The sequence below is a fragment of the Tetranychus urticae genome, chromosome 2, assembly GCF_039701765.1.
Source record: "Tetranychus urticae isolate SD_2017Ah chromosome 2, NJAU_TeUrti_SD_1.0, whole genome shotgun sequence".
Taxonomy (NCBI): Eukaryota; Metazoa; Arthropoda; class Arachnida; order Trombidiformes; family Tetranychidae; genus Tetranychus; species Tetranychus urticae.
Window position 1 is genome coordinate 24169724 of NC_142959.1, and position 14876 is coordinate 24184599.

Sequence of the window (14876 nt, forward strand, 5' to 3'; positions counted from 1 at the left end):
ATAAAGGAGGCTCTTGGATGCTGGGCCAACCAACTTTTCATCTGGATAATGTCGAAGGAATAATGTTTCAAAGAGAAACTTAATCTACTCTTTTTCATTCCAAATAAAATGCGCATCAGTATTTATTAATATTATGATACTTCATTATTATCATCGAATTGACCGAATAATTGGCAAACCGCAACTCGATTCAAGCCTCACCTTGAAGCTAGCACACAAATTAAATTTTCTATTATTGCTTATTTCAGAGAAAGTTTCAGGTAAAGGAAATTGATTTGTTCGACTGACTTCAAGTTCACTTGTAAATGAAGCAACCAAAGACAATTTTCAATCACTGTTTCTTGTAGCTTATCGATATTGATAGTTCACCTTTTGGGCAGTTGAGGTACCAGATTTCCTTACCAAACTCTTTACACGAAAGATTAAGTTTTACATCAAATTCTGGCCCAAGATACATGCATCAACTTTGAACAACAATAAAGTTTTTTCCCCTCACCCAAAGTCATTCAATACAGATTCTGAATTTTGCCTCACAAATTCTATTTTGGTGCATTTCTTGTAGATCTGAACTCTGAGGTGAGGCTACTTATTTCTTAGGGGATGAGGTATAGTTAGGGCTTTCATACCGAATGAATATTTCGTCCGAGCTGCTTTTTCTGGTTTGAACAAAACCAGAAAAAAACATTTCGTCCTTAAAACAAATGCAAATAAATTTTTCTTAACTAACTTAAGTTATTTCTTAGGTGACTTATTACGCCTAATACTCTGAGTGAGGTTAACTATACCATTAATTATCTGAAATGAATTGCAAATTGATCACAGAATCACATATTTATCATAAAATATATTTAATTTCTTGGTTTATACTTTTTTTATATCAATTTAGCTTAGCTATCCAAACAATAATAAATGTCAACAATTTTTGATTATTCATATTGGAATTCAAAGCTTTTTGTCTCGAGCAAGTTTCTCAATAAGAGAGATAACTTTATCTTTTGAATCAGATTTTTTCAGCTCTTCACTTACTCGAGCAACATTCGCATTAATCTTTTCATCATTGAGCACATCTTCAATGGCTTTTAGTAACTTCTCACCACTAAATTCATGCAAGTTTAACCTCACCCCTAAGCCAAGATCAGCTATTCTTTGAGCATTATCTAGTTGGTCACCGAATTGAGGAATAGCTATCAATGGTTTACCAGCAGTTAAGCCTTCAATCAGCGAATTACTTCCGCCATGAGTTATGAATAGATCTACTTTGGGTAAAAGAGCCACTTGGTTGATAAACTTGTCTCCCCACATGTTATCATATAGTTTGATTGAGTCACCATTAGGGCCTGTTGAGACGATGAAACGATGAGGTGAGTTGGCCAATGGAGTCAATATCATGGTTAGTAGTTCGGTTACAGCGGAAGCCAGTGATCCCATTGAGACATAAATCAATTTTCCTGGTTTATCTTTAAGTTTCTCTGGTAACTCGAAATTGGATATTTCTGTTGAACGAATGGACGAATCAAGGCGAACCCAGTTCTCTTTTGGTGAACCCAATTCCTTGTAATCCAATGGACCTGGGTAAATGTAAATTCCCAACTGTTGTGCATAGTTATATGATACAAGTGGAACGTTGAAATGAGCAAACAACTTTTCAAGTTCACTTTCCAATTCTAATTCAGATTTTCGGGCCAGTTGCTCAATCTCTTCCCTAACAGACGGTGGATCATGAATTGAACACCCTGTAAGTGCAGGAGGACCATTATACAGTTCAATTGGATTGACAGACTTGACAGGAATAACTGGACAATCAACAGTAAACATCCAAGGCATATTGAAGAGGTAATCAGCTAAACAAACATCGGGCTTATACTCTTTAACGATCTTCATCATGGCATAATTTTCACCTTTTGATCCATTAACCATACCAGCGAAAGTATGTTTACCAGATGCATGTCTGAATAGCTCCAATGGTGTTAATTTATGCATCCTCTCAAACGCAAATTTAGCAATAATTCCAATGTCGGGCAACATATCGACTATTGGGAATTCGGGTTCAGCATAGTCCAACAATGAAATAAACAAGAAACCATGTTTTTCGATAGTTGCACGATGTCTAGGAAAATGAGCAAAATAAATTTGATGACCGCGTTTACGAAGCAACGAACCGATACCAAGGCATGCATTCAAATGACCAGGACTGTGAGCGAAAAAAGTTTAAATTAAAAAAATATCAATTCAAATTCAAGTGACACTTACCCAAACAAAGCAGTGAATAAAATTTTAAGGCTTTTACCATTTTCATTCATCGTTTCTGGATTCATTGTAATAATATTATAGTAATTAGTTATTGAAACTTTGAAGTTAATAGTTAAATTGAGTTGAAAGTTTCTAATAAAATAAAACTTGTTTTGCTGCTACCTGTTATTTATACTGTTTTATGAATTGAGTTGAGACGGAATGTTCAATTTTCTCAGTCCATCTAATTATCATCAACGAGATAAGAGGTATTAGACGCATTCGTATGTAGTTGTAACATTTTATCACCGATGCCAACTCAGAGTACCAACAAACTCAATGCATTGGACTACATTCCTCTATTTTTCGGCCGATGTTAACATTGATCGAATGCACCGAGTTATCAAAAAGTGAAATGAGAATAACTGTTGATTATTTGATTAAATGTATCTGTTTTGAAATAAGAAAGCTTATGTTGAATAAGCTCAGTGCAAAGATATCAGGGAAATTCACTGGAATTATGAATCTCGACGATTAGACTGTATTTTTCTAGGCTTTGAGTACAAATACAAATTGCAAAAATCAATGCAATTCAAGTTACAAGTTACATCAACTCATCAAGTAACAAGGTTAGTTATTAGAGTTGATCAATTTAAAATGTTACCAAACTGAACGGGTGCTAAAGAAAATTGCGAAGTAGCATGAAAACAATGACTAAACTACATCCACCAAAAACAGTCAGAACTTTTTCGAGATTCAGGTCACTGAGAAATCAACTTTTAAGCAGAGGGGGGAAAAGAGCAGAATCCTTACTTCTTGCCATTGACTTTGGTGGAAAAACTTTTTTGTATTCAGGTTGATGGTACATCGTCGGGTTAGGAGGATATGTGCAACCGTCTCGCGAACAAAGAGTTTGGTGAAAAAATCTGGTACCTAAACTGTACAAAAAGAGATCGGTTTCAAATTTAGACGCAATTTTGTCAATGATTGTCCATCAGATAAACTTTTAAATGAAACAAATGTAATCAGTTTTATTGCTTTACAACCAACAAAGGTTCAACTCTCAACTGGAAGTGAACTGTTGCCTTAATTTAATCGTGTTGAAAACTTATGAGTTCTTGACTGATTCTCCTCAGCGGTGGAGTCGGGTGTTGTCCACAAGAACGAAAAAAATAATAAACCTTGGTTGGATGATTCTGTTTCATTTGACAAAAGTCAAGGATTTTTGGGTTTTTCACTCCGGCTAGGTATTTAAATGTGATAAAAGTAAACCAATTTGTTGGTTTTTTCACATTTCGACATGATTCTTTTCATTATGAATTTAGGCTTTTTCAGTCTACAATTGACGACAATGAGAAATATTCTCGATTGGAAATGATTCAGAGTGAGTCAATATTGCTTGGTGTGAAAAATAAATTGATTGATCATAATATTTGACCCGAAAGGAGGGAAACAAAGTTATCCATCAAAAAACAACTGCTGTGTCATTAACTTGACTAAATTGTCTGATTGTTATAGCTTGCTTTTTCCATGCCATTTGTAATGAATTTATGAGAAAATGTTTCAACTATTTTTATGCTTCCAAGTGAAACAAATAAATCATAAAAAATATATTTCAATGTAATTATTATGTTAAGACCTTTTTTATAAAAAAATTTACTTTGATGCTCGTTTCATAGATTTCAGACCAATCTGTTATTCAAGAATGAAATGCAAAAATTTCAAACCAATGCTATACATTGTCATGGCCAAATGACACCCATTTCATCTTTTAAGCGATCAATCCTTTCATCTTCCGATTAATATCTTGAAAACAACAAATCAAAAGCAAAATCTCTTGCATGCATTTCTTGGCTCATTTCAATTGAATTCAGCAATCCACTTCATATTCATATCTGTTCTCCTCGAGGATCAAGAAAAACAAAATCAAAGGTTCTTTAATTGATGGATTGAATGGAAAGATTTGCTCATAAACCAATTTAAATACAATCTAAATAAAAGCCTGGTTATTAAATCATATAACTTGTATTTGATAAGTTAATATACTTTTCTCGTAACCAAATATTTTAATAATATATTTATTAATAAATAAACGTATTCACCTCAACTTGACAATGAAAACAAAATTCATTCTGACTTTCATCGTTTTCCTAGTGTTTATCACAGTTTCCTATGAACTTTATGTTCCCAGAAAAGTGCAAAAACGTATAATTGGTTGTGGCACAGCTTGCCCTAGAACCTGTAGTAATCCTAAAATTGACTCTTGTATCCAAGTCTGTACTGGGAACCCTGAATGTCCAGAAGGATATTTTGAAAATAACATTGGTAAATGTGTTCTATGGAAAGATTGTCCTCAATCCAACAGCAACAGTTATCAATAACAAAAGTGTGAGTTCAATTACATTTTTGATTGTATTAATATTTATCGTTTAATGTTGATCAATAACAAAATATATTGTGTATATCGAGTCAAAGTCTGGTACGATTATGTTCATGCTTTCAGTTGCAGGTTTAGTTGTGTAATTGAGTATCAAATGAACAAGATTCAATATTTATGCTAAGCAACAAAATAATTACATTGACATTTATCTTGATAAATATTGTCATTCAAAAATGATTGATAGAATTTGATTAAACTTTGAAACAAAAGGATTGATAAGCTTAGCATTTTTATTGAAAAGCTCTCCAACGATCTGAGTATGGTAGGATTTTATATAAAACAAACTCGAGTTTAGACCAGTTATACATTTAGTCTTAACCTATTAATCCGTTAAAGTTGTTGTTTTACAATTAAACCATCAAAATGAAATCAACTCTAATTATCTTGATTGTCTTCTCTCTCCTTACAGTTTCCCTTTGTGAGGACAAACCTCGAAAGGTTGAAAAAGTGATGATTGGCTGTGGTTCTGCCTGTCCATTGACTTGTAAATATCCTGAACCCAGAATGTGTATTCAAGTTTGTACTGGACTACCTGAATGTCCAAGAGGCTATTATGAAAACCATCTTGGTGAATGTGTACTTCGTGAGGACTGTTGAACTCCTATGGTTACACCGTAATGTTTTGATGAATAAAAGATATTTTATTTTATTATAACGTTATTTTTCAAATTCATGTAATAATGGATAAATAAATATATTATTTTAGTGGTAAAACTTTATGTCTTCATTTTTCTGTTATTGGTTTGGGTTTAATTTGCGTTTGATTGTTAAGTTTAGAATCAATTGGTGTAAACAAATGGTAAGCTATTTGTATGTCTCAAGTTCACTGAGTCGATAAAACTTGAAACCATCTTGAATGTCAGAGATAACAGTTTTCTCAAGTTTAACTTGTTGAGGAATCAACGCAAAAAATGTTGAATGATTCATTGACTGGAATCAATTTTAATTGCTTTGTTTTCATCTTCTTCAATTACTGGTTATACAACGAAAGCAATTAACTGGGTACAATGAGATGAATAGATTGAAAAATAGAGGCTTAAATGTATTGAAACGATTGCCATTTAATTGATGGTTTAATGTCACATTTGTCACATAGATGAAGTTTAGAATAGATTAGTTACATTGGTTAAAATTGGAGAAACTCAGATTTCTTTTGCAGATGAACTGAGAGTTACAAGAAGATAATATATTTTCAATTGAGTATCAAAATAAGAAGTTGACCATCTTGGATTGAATAAGTAGTTGGTTAGTTGTAACACTCGTCCAGCGTAACACAGTTTCCTGCAGCATTTTCGTATAAACCAGGTTTACAGAAGCAACCAGGAACGCACATTCGGTTGCATTTACCCTTTTTGGGTTGAGCACATGTTAATGGACAGGCTGATCCACATGGATTGTAGACACGATCAGTTGGGCAAGGGTCGTCAATATCATCTGTCCATTTGGCTGGATCCGATTTGATTGAGCTTATACACACAATGACCAATGTAACAGTAAAAATTAAAACTATTGACTTCATTTTAGGTGTCAAGTTTGTATTGAATAACAGTTTAAGTGAAGAGTGAACAAAGTGAAGTGTTGTTTGGGTAGGAAGTAAAAACTGTCGTCCAACTTGATCAATCAGGTAATAATAATTTGAATCGCTGTTGAATAGTCCTTTTATATTCCGTTCTGATTAACGATAACCCCTTTCGATGGTGTTAATCACGATGAAGTGACATTATCATTATTATCATAATTTTTCGGGGTTAACCATGCACGTGATGAAACAAAAGACAATTGATCAAAAGGTGGGAAGGTAAGAAGAAGAAAGGGAAAGTTTAGATTAATAGAGGCAGGCGAATATATATCAGCTCTGTCCTAAATTGATTGCTTGGTGTTGTGATTTTGTCAATTGTTCAAAGAGAAAACAGATTTTTCTGATTTCTCAATATCAAATGGTGACGATGATGGTGAATGATTAATTCTTGGGTAAATACAGAGAGCCAATAACTATTTAAAGAGATCACTGAGAGAGATTGAATTATTCATCACAAATTGTACAATTGTGGTAATCATCCGAAATGAGTGAACTGGGGAAACTTGAGGAAAATGCATAGTAAACAACTTAGGCTTTGGTTTATTGTTTACTTATCATTAACCTTGTGAACAAAAATAGCGATTGATCCGATGTAATCAGTCTTTAATACGATCAAGGTTAAAAATTATCTCCGATAATTGAATTGAGGTCAGCATGATCAGAGTAGAATCTGATGGTCCACTTTGATTAACTGGAAATTGAAGATCTTGCATGGAAATTGCCAATTTTATCCAGAAAATTTTAGCTTTCAAGTTTTGAATCTTGCAATTTTTCCATTTTTTTCCATTGCCCGCCATTACACAATTTACTCAATGACTGCAGCTAATATGGATGATTTATGGGCACAATTCTGACAGAATTAAGGCTTTATATGATTATTGAGATGATGTATGACCAATTATACTGGCTTTTTTGCCATTTAAGCCAGAAATTGTAAAAAAAGGATCCAAGTGTCTATGAATTGTGATTCAAATTTCCAAGCTTTACCAGTAAAATCGAAATGAAGCTTTATCTTGCCATTTTCGTCGTCATTATCAAGCATTCTGTCAATTTATTGTGTCTGCAGTCCTTCAACTGCTCCTTCTCTTGTCCCTGTTCAACCCTTAGTGGTTGAAGACAGCTTGAACCTTGAAGGCAAAAACCAACTGAAGATCCGCTTGTCCACCGTCATGTCTACGTCAGGCTAGCCCTTGTATTACTGTTTGTGTAAGAGGTTAATTCTGTCCAACTGGTTACTATTAAACGATATAAAATTTGTGTGTTATTCCGAGCTATTGTTATTTGTTCCGGCCCAGATGATTTCCGATTTTTGATCCAAATCGCCAACATGAAAATATCCAATTGTCTTTCACTATTGAAACATCCAAAAATTCAGTATATACATGCACTAAAGTAATGGAAATTCACTTAATAGATTCTAATAAATAAATTCAAAAGAAGATAATTTAGAATGAGAAAAAATAATTTAAATATTGTGTCTTGGTTTAGAAACATGAAAACGAGTCATTGGATAAGTAGTTTCTAAATTGGCGCCACTTTGTTGGTAGTAACATGTGACTGAAACCAACGTGCAAAAATAAATCCATTCTGTTTACAAGAGTTTTGCCATCAACTTACTAGATAGTTCTAATTCTTTATTATTTGGTTTTTGTAATTGTTTCTAATTGTTTAAAATAAATTGATAATGGGGAAGCGTAAACGCGGCAATAAACAAAATGAAGCTACTGATAAGGAGCCAGAAAAAACTGAAAATCAAAATGAAGTCTTATTCTCCGATGACTTGTTGAAAATAAGAAAGGTAACTTGTTTATTTGTTTAAATGTGCTTATTTTTATTTCACATGCTGATTTTTTTATGATTTAGACTGAATGGATTAATAGACAAAGAGTGATGGTTCTTGGAGCTAGAGGAATCACAGCTCGTGATCGACATCTAATGTTAAACCTACGGACTTTAATGCCTCATTCAAAATCAGGTTTGTTTCCTTTCATCGATTCTTCATCTTATGTTGCTAATTTCAATGCTTTTTCAACTTTACAGAACCCAAATTGGACAGTGTAAAGAGTGACCTATTCAGTGACGCATTAGAAATTTGTGAAACACGCAATTGTAACAAGTGCTTACTCTTTATTAATAAGAAGCGAAAAGATAGTTATTTATATGTTGCTAACGTACCAAATGGACCTTCGGCAAAGTTTATGATAGAAAACAGTAAGTTGCTTAATATTGTTATCAGCACTGGTATTAAACTATTTTTATCCATTCTTTTCAAGTTCACACCATGGAAGAGCTTCGTCTTAGTGGAAATTGTTTACGAGGATCCAGGCCTTTACTTTCATTTGATCCTGAATTTGACAAAACTCCTCAACTGTCTTTACTCAAAGAGTTGTTCTCTCAGGTATTTCAAATTGTCCATTTTCACACTTATTTTCCTGAAACTAATAAAATTATTTTCAACAGACATTTGGCGTTCCAAAACACCACCCGAAAAGCCAACCGTTTTTTGACCATGTTTATACATTCACTATTTTGGATAAAAGAATCTGGTTCCGTAATTATCAAATTGTTGGAGAGGAAGGCTCACTCGCTGAAATTGGTCCGAGATTTTGCTTAAATTTAATCAAAATTTTTGAAGGTGGTCTTGGTGGTCCTGTGATTTATTCTAATCCAGGATTTGTCAATCCAAATGTTAGACGGCGAATGTTACGGCAACAAGCTTCAGACAAATACAAGGATAAGGTTGTGATAAGAGAAGGGCGAAACAAGAAAAAACCAAAAGGAGAAGAATATCAAGACATGGATCCATTGGAAATTTTCGATTAAAAACCAACAGCTTAATTAATTTTAAATGCTATTTAATTGTCAAATAACATCTCAAGTTGATAACTTGAAAATATATGAAATTATAGCTGACTCTTTATTTGCGTAAAGTCTACCAAAAGTATACATAGATTATTATAAATTATCAAAAACTTTATTGTTTATCCAAAAATTAACAAATGAAACGTTAATGAACGATGGGATGGATATCTGAAATGGTTTGCTGTAAAAAAATGATAATTGCGTCCTTCTATTTGCCATTAGGTTTGCTCCTCAAATGCTCTAGAAGTATTGCCCGTATTTGATCAACCAAACGTTCCGACTCGATTTTTGATAACCCTGTAGTCTCAAAATGGTGCCTTAAACTTGTTAAGATCTGTGTAGGTACAATGAAAAAAAACAAATATTAAGGATAATTTTTGTGCCAAATAGCTAAAAATATATTCACTTACCTTGGTCAAATATGGCATATCTTTTCCTCTGAGCTTGTCGGTGATACAAAGAGTTGAAGGTTTCCCTTCAATTTTAGAACATAACTCTTCCAAACGATGGGTCAAATTATAAAACAGCTTTTCTCTTCTCACTAAAAGAGGATTAAAGGCATATGGCGTTCTTGATTCGTTCTGCAAGATACAAAGATATAGCTTAGTGGCTGGAAACAATTTAATTAGAACTTGTTATTGAATAAACTGATTTACCTGAGATGATGAAATATGTTCACTAAGCATAAGGCACTTGTATTTTGAGACAAGATTGTTTTTAGTTAAAGTTTGATGAGGTGTGGAGTAAGGGTTTAGTATCAAAGAAAGAAATGGCTGGTTTCCATCAGCAAAAAGCTGCTGATATTTAGCTTGAGTCTCGAGATCTCTAAGACTTGGATTGGGCACGAAAGTTGGATGAGAATGGTACCAACCGACAACTTGATATCCTGCCTTAGTTAACCTTTCAAAGGCATCAGCTTGAGAGACTAAAAGAAACGTGAGTTTAAAATGAGTCACCGGTCAAAAGATAGCAAGAGCAACTTTAGCTTGTCGCTTTTATTGAAATTGACTGCAAATGAAAAATTAAACTAACCTGGATCCATCTCACATTGTAAATCACTAGTCCCAGCAGTTAAACTTTCACATGGCTCAGCAGTTAAAATATTTAATTGTCTGTACCGAGAGCAGTACAAGCCTCCCAAAAGTCCAATAACCTCGGTTTGAACACAGTGAGAGTGAACATCAATTAAAGCTAAAGCTTCAACACTTAGATTTAAGATGAATGGAGCCTAAAGAGATACATATTAAATAAAATAAAATTCAATGAGAACAATTAAAACTGATGAACAAAATAGAGTGAAAACAAGCAGAAAGTACTTCTGACAAAAATTGTCAAAAACCATACAAGCGAGAAGTCTAATATTTACCTCAGTATTATTGCCATATTTTTCACAAGGAACTAGTTTGAATGGATTAGGTCGAGTTCGAGATCCTTTAATTATAACATCACTATCCATTTTCATGAGTTATAAGTTGAAAACTTTTCACGATACTTAATTTCAAAAACGATTTATCTTCGAAGACTAATTTTCAAGAAATGAAGCTTTTTCTTTAACCAATGGCTTGTGGTTGCCTCGCTTCGAAATCAACAGCCAATAAGAGCATCATAAACAAAGGCGCCTACTTCAAGTTTCTAAATCAATCAATTCTCGAAATTTGTTTATTTTTTCAATTGAAATTGAATTTCAAAGAAACTTGATTAAACTCTTGAGAATTTCATAAACTTCAGAGCAAATAAAATATATTGTTTATCCAAAAATCACACGTAATCAGATTCTATTCAAGAATAATAACTTAACACTTGGATTGAAAAGTTGATAAAATATCAATAATTGACTGATAATTAACTACAGATTTGAATAATTCTTATAATCAATCATAAATTCAATTTAAGTTATAAACAAGTTATAAGGCAATAAAATTGTATTGAAATGAAAATTTATCAGAAGACCTTCAAAAAATAATCGGTAAGGATTACCGCAGCGGTTTCGGTAATTCAGTCTAGTATTGTACGTTCGGTTGATTGCGATAGCTCGGCACAATTAAAGGATATAATTTATTATAATTAATTTTATTTCAAATTCATATTTAAATGGTGAAGTTAATTTCCGAAGATCATTGCGAGTTATTTACGACGCATAAAGGTCAATTAGGAATATTAAATATGATACTGAGCATGTTTTTTTTTGATAAAATGGCCTCCACTTCTCTTGTTTCCCAAGTTATGTCACTTTATTGTTTATCAAATAGACTTAATTTAAATCTGTTTAATTGACATGTGAGATGTTTGAAATTATGTTTAAAATAGACCTTAGAGATTCTCGTTTTGAGATCTCGCATGTTGATTGAGTAAATTATTGTTAAATCAAGTGTCACTATCATCTTACATAAAGGGTGATAATTTTTTTTGTTTGTTGCTGGTTTTCACTGGCCTTAGTCTCTTCTTTTCTTTATTTCCCCTTTTGTTTTTTTCTGTTTCTTTTATCATCGCATGTCAAATTTCATGACTTCTGTCAAAAGTGATTAATGTCAGAATGAAATCTGAATATCATCTTGGAACCATTCTATTAACCAACGGAGTTCACAATAACCACATTCATCTTCACGAGAAGTCTCATCGTCACCTTACCTCTGTTACTGTGATTGAACCTACCAAGTCAAACTCAACACCATCTGGAAAGGTTATTGGGTTCAATACTAATCAAACTAAAGGCTCTTGTAGTATGTCAGCTAATGATAATCCTAGGATTACTCACAAGGTCAATTTAGCCGCAGCCTTTCATGATCACATCTCATGCACTAAATTACCTTCTCAAATAACTAAAAACGGCGGTGATATTAATTCACTCATTGGTGTATCTCTTAATAATAGTGCATGTATTGATACAAACAACTCATTGTTTGGAGCTGCTGCTGGATCTATCAATGAAGATAAAATTCAAATCAAAAGGTAAAAAATATTGTGACATTTATAGTATAACCAGTTCTCTAATAACTAATTACTTTTCTCTTCTCTAAATAGATTAAAAGACATGATTCTCATGCAATTAGATTTGATTCAACACCAACAAGAACAACTACTGAAAAAAGAGCGCCAGTTACAAGGTTTAAAGAATGATAGGGAAACATTGTGTTTAAAGATAGAAAAAATGGAAAGTCGGATCAACTTTTTAACACGAAAATTATTAGAAACAAATTCTGGAACATCTACATTGATAATTGGGGATACTACTCATACTGAAACTATTAGTGAATTAAATGCACAAAGTTCTGATTCTGAAATGATGATCAGCTGTCTGAGTGATACCAACGATATGACTGGCATGTTTACAAATGTATACTCTACGCCATCTCCCCTATCTACATCAAATCCCGCTATTGTTTCACCAAGAACTTGTAATTCAAATTTACTGGCTCCATCACCATCTAATCAAAGTCTCCAATTAACTAGCGGCACTGAAATATTAAGCAGTGGGGATAATGACGATACTAGTGATCACACTAAACCAAAACCAAGTTCCAATTCTGGAAAGAAAAAAGTCAAGACTGAAACAAGTAAAAAGAAATCAGAAGAAATTAAAGAGGAAAAGAAAAGCAACTCAAAAGATAACAAAAAATCAGCTGTGAAAAGAAAAAGACCAACAAACACTAAAAGTGTTGCTGCTCAGACCAATAAAGGTGATCTTCCAATATCTTCGGATAAATCAATTGACAATGAATCTGCAGATGAAAAAGTTTCTTCAACCAAATCGTGTAGTAAAAAACGTCGTCGAACTGTATCAAGAAGCAGCAGCTCGACCATTGATCAACTATCTGTAAATAGTGTGAATTGTAAACAAACAAGTACAAATGTAAATTCTCTGGATACCGATGAATTATATGATCTCTTCAGCTGTCAAGATGATAAGGATACAATCCAAAGAAATGAGTCTTCCTCCCTCGATGTAACAATCAAGGGTAATCAAATAGAAGTACCTTCTTGGAGGATTATTCACATACCTGATAGTCTCTCCACTGATGGTATTGAGGTAAATTTTTTTTATTCCTATTTCGATTGAACTGTTACTATTTTTGTACCAAATCAAATTTTTGAGATTTATACTAATGCAATGCAACTATTTTCAATTACAGAGTCTGGATGACGACACTTTCTTGAAAAGACACCAAAAACTCGAAAGCGACGAGAAAAGGAGAAAAAGGTATTGTTTTTTGTCTCTATATTGTAATCCACTTTGATAAACATTTGATTACTAAATTGATATATTTTTTTTAAAGGTGGGATATTCAACGATTAAGAGAACAAAGACTCAATGAAAGACTCAGATCTGGTCGTTACTATAATAATAACATTAATTGCGATAATTCTCCCGGCTCTAACGGTTCAACGAATCAAGCGGGAAGTAATTTGAGCAACTTCTTCCCTAGGACGAAAGAAGGTAAGTCCTGATGATAAAAATTGGAACTTGAAAATTGCAGCAATAACTAATTGTTTTATCTTATTTTTCAGTTCAATTTATTGAAGTATCTGATAAAATACCAGGCATGGCATTTGGCCTTCCAATTCCAAATTTACCGCCAAAGTAAGTTTAACTTTTTATGCTTCGACGTTATATTGAGTAAACTAGATTTAACTTTATTAATGAGTTTCTTTTTGATTATTTGCTTTTTCTTTTCAGAGCTTTTTCATTACCCTGGCTAAAATCATCTCGTCAAACTTAAAGTCATGATGGATCAAGACTGGCAATTTTTTAAAATTGAAGGTTGAAGCTGAATGAAACTTCCTTTTCTCGGTGGGCCCTTCATGGGTATAATTACACACATCAAGCCCGGTGGAATAAATTCATTATTTTTCAACTCGATAAACTTAATTATGACAAAGAAATAATTGATAATTTTGTCAATTATTCTGACTGGAATAGAATCAATTATTTTCAGCACAAAAAGGATTGTGTTTCGCTTGGCTTCTTTTGTATAAACAATTTTCCTTAAGATTTTAACGAAATCAAATTTGTTCCGAGATGTAGAATAAATCAAATAAAACATCTCTGAACCAAAGTTTTGATGATAATTTTGTGATTTTCCTCCAAGTCTTAATCTATTAATTTGTTTGTGATTTATTCACAAAGAGATTGCATGCCAATAAAAAAGTGTTATTCACACTCAAAATTATAAAAAAAATATTTTTTTTTCTTGAAATGTCTATTAAACGAAATTATAACATTCAGTTCAATTTAATTTGAAAGTTTCTAAGTTATTTGGAAGAAGCATGGAGTGGAATGCAATGAAAGTTTAGTAAAACGTTAATTTGTTAACAGCTAAATTGATGTTCTTCAAGTTTTTACTTTCACTTTAACATTACACACAGAAATAAATTGCATTCCTGCGAGAGTTTCATTATTGAAAAATCTATAAATTGCCAACAAGTTTGAACTTTTGAAGTTGAGAAAATTCATTTGAAATCAATTGAGTTTGCGTTTTCAATCCAGGCAAGTTTATGACAGTTTTGATTTCCTCTATTCCAATGGTCAACTGAAGCCTCAAAGTTTTAATCTATAATATTTGACTAAATTTGACTTTTATAAGATTTATTCATTTTGTAAAATTTTTCATAAAACCGTTTTGCTTCGTTGAAAAACGCATGTTTAGTACTTTTAACAATCCTTATCATTTGAGAATTATTCAGATTCAGTATCATTTTTAATTAATTTCATGCAACGGCATTCTGTTTTATCAATCTACAAATTTACTAGAAAGATCATAAATTTCT

General features: G+C 32.6%; 5 protein-coding genes across 5 annotated transcripts; 3 read left to right on the forward strand and 2 right to left on the reverse strand.

Moving 5' to 3' along the window:
• Window positions 1-942: 942 nt before the first annotated feature.
• On the reverse strand, window positions 943-2315 carry LOC107367435 (UDP-glucuronosyltransferase 1-2-like). The gene is made up of 2 exons (NM_001323155.1): window positions 2251-2315; window positions 943-2191 (listed from the first exon to the last, which is right to left on the reverse strand). Exons 1-2 carry the CDS (start codon window positions 2313-2315, stop codon window positions 943-945), a joined length of 1314 nt encoding a protein of 437 aa, NP_001310084.1.
• Window positions 2316-2814: 499 nt separating this feature from the next.
• Acp62F (Accessory gland protein 62F) lies at window positions 2815-5266 on the forward strand. Its single transcript, XM_015935108.1, has 4 exons — window positions 2815-2858; window positions 3555-3613; window positions 4384-4554; window positions 5079-5266. The coding sequence occupies exons 1-4, from the start codon at window positions 2815-2817 to the stop codon at window positions 5264-5266; spliced, it is 462 nt and encodes a 153-aa protein (XP_015790594.1).
• Window positions 5267-7836: 2570 nt separating this feature from the next.
• Window positions 7837-9151, forward strand: LOC149094174 (ribosome biogenesis protein BRX1 homolog). Its single transcript, XM_089266878.1, has 5 exons — window positions 7837-8046; window positions 8112-8223; window positions 8289-8459; window positions 8522-8646; window positions 8709-9151. Exons 1-5 carry the CDS (start codon window positions 7933-7935, stop codon window positions 9069-9071), a joined length of 885 nt encoding a protein of 294 aa, XP_089123004.1. The 5' UTR covers window positions 7837-7932; the 3' UTR covers window positions 9072-9151.
• Window positions 9147-10639, reverse strand: LOC107367544 (histone H2A deubiquitinase MYSM1). The gene is made up of 5 exons (XM_015935253.3): window positions 10477-10639; window positions 10143-10338; window positions 9767-10035; window positions 9521-9691; window positions 9147-9444 (listed from the first exon to the last, which is right to left on the reverse strand). The coding sequence occupies exons 1-5, from the start codon at window positions 10570-10572 to the stop codon at window positions 9319-9321; spliced, it is 858 nt and encodes a 285-aa protein (XP_015790739.1). The 5' UTR covers window positions 10573-10639; the 3' UTR covers window positions 9147-9318.
• A 678-nt stretch (window positions 10640-11317) lies between these two features.
• Window positions 11318-14344, forward strand: LOC107367405 (uncharacterized). Its single transcript, XM_025161925.2, has 6 exons — window positions 11318-12059; window positions 12132-13137; window positions 13241-13308; window positions 13385-13545; window positions 13617-13689; window positions 13786-14344. Exons 1-6 carry the CDS (start codon window positions 11644-11646, stop codon window positions 13826-13828), a joined length of 1767 nt encoding a protein of 588 aa, XP_025017693.2. The 5' UTR covers window positions 11318-11643; the 3' UTR covers window positions 13829-14344.
• The last annotated feature ends 532 nt before the right edge of the window (window positions 14345-14876 follow it).

Bases quoted from the DNA above. Each gene is read 5' to 3' on its own strand.
- LOC107367435 (NM_001323155.1), bottom strand. From the start codon at position 2,315: ATGAATCCAGAAACGATGAATGAAAATGGTAAAAGCCTTAAAATTTTA. The intron at 2,192-2,250 runs GTAAGTGTCACT...TTTCGCTCACAG, and splicing joins TTATTCACTGCTTTGTTTGG to TCCTGGTCATTTGAATGCAT.
- Acp62F (XM_015935108.1), top strand. From the start codon at position 2,815: ATGCAATTCAAGTTACAAGTTACATCAACTCATCAAGTAACAAG. The intron at 3,614-4,383 runs GTGAGTCAATAT...TCGTTTTCCTAG, and splicing joins TCGATTGGAAATGATTCAGA to TGTTTATCACAGTTTCCTAT. The intron at 4,555-5,078 runs GTAAATGTGTTC...CTCTCCTTACAG, and splicing joins ATATTTTGAAAATAACATTG to TTTCCCTTTGTGAGGACAAA.
- LOC149094174 (XM_089266878.1), top strand. From the start codon at position 7,933: ATGGGGAAGCGTAAACGCGGCAATAAACAAAATGAAGCTACTGATAAG. The intron at 8,460-8,521 runs GTAAGTTGCTTA...ATTCTTTTCAAG, and splicing joins AAAGTTTATGATAGAAAACA to TTCACACCATGGAAGAGCTT. The intron at 8,647-8,708 runs GTATTTCAAATT...TATTTTCAACAG, and splicing joins TCAAAGAGTTGTTCTCTCAG to ACATTTGGCGTTCCAAAACA.
- LOC107367544 (XM_015935253.3), bottom strand. From the start codon at position 10,572: ATGAAAATGGATAGTGATGTTATAATTAAAGGATCTCGAACTCGACCT. The intron at 10,339-10,476 runs GTAAATATTAGA...GTATCTCTTTAG, and splicing joins AATATGGCAATAATACTGAG to GCTCCATTCATCTTAAATCT. The intron at 10,036-10,142 runs GTTAGTTTAATT...CGTTTCTTTTAG, and splicing joins ACAATGTGAGATGGATCCAG to TCTCTCAAGCTGATGCCTTT.
- LOC107367405 (XM_025161925.2), top strand. From the start codon at position 11,644: ATGAAATCTGAATATCATCTTGGAACCATTCTATTAACCAACGGAGTT. The intron at 13,309-13,384 runs GTATTGTTTTTT...TTTTTTTTAAAG, and splicing joins GACGAGAAAAGGAGAAAAAG to GTGGGATATTCAACGATTAA. The intron at 13,690-13,785 runs GTAAGTTTAACT...TTTTCTTTTCAG, and splicing joins ATTCCAAATTTACCGCCAAA to AGCTTTTTCATTACCCTGGC.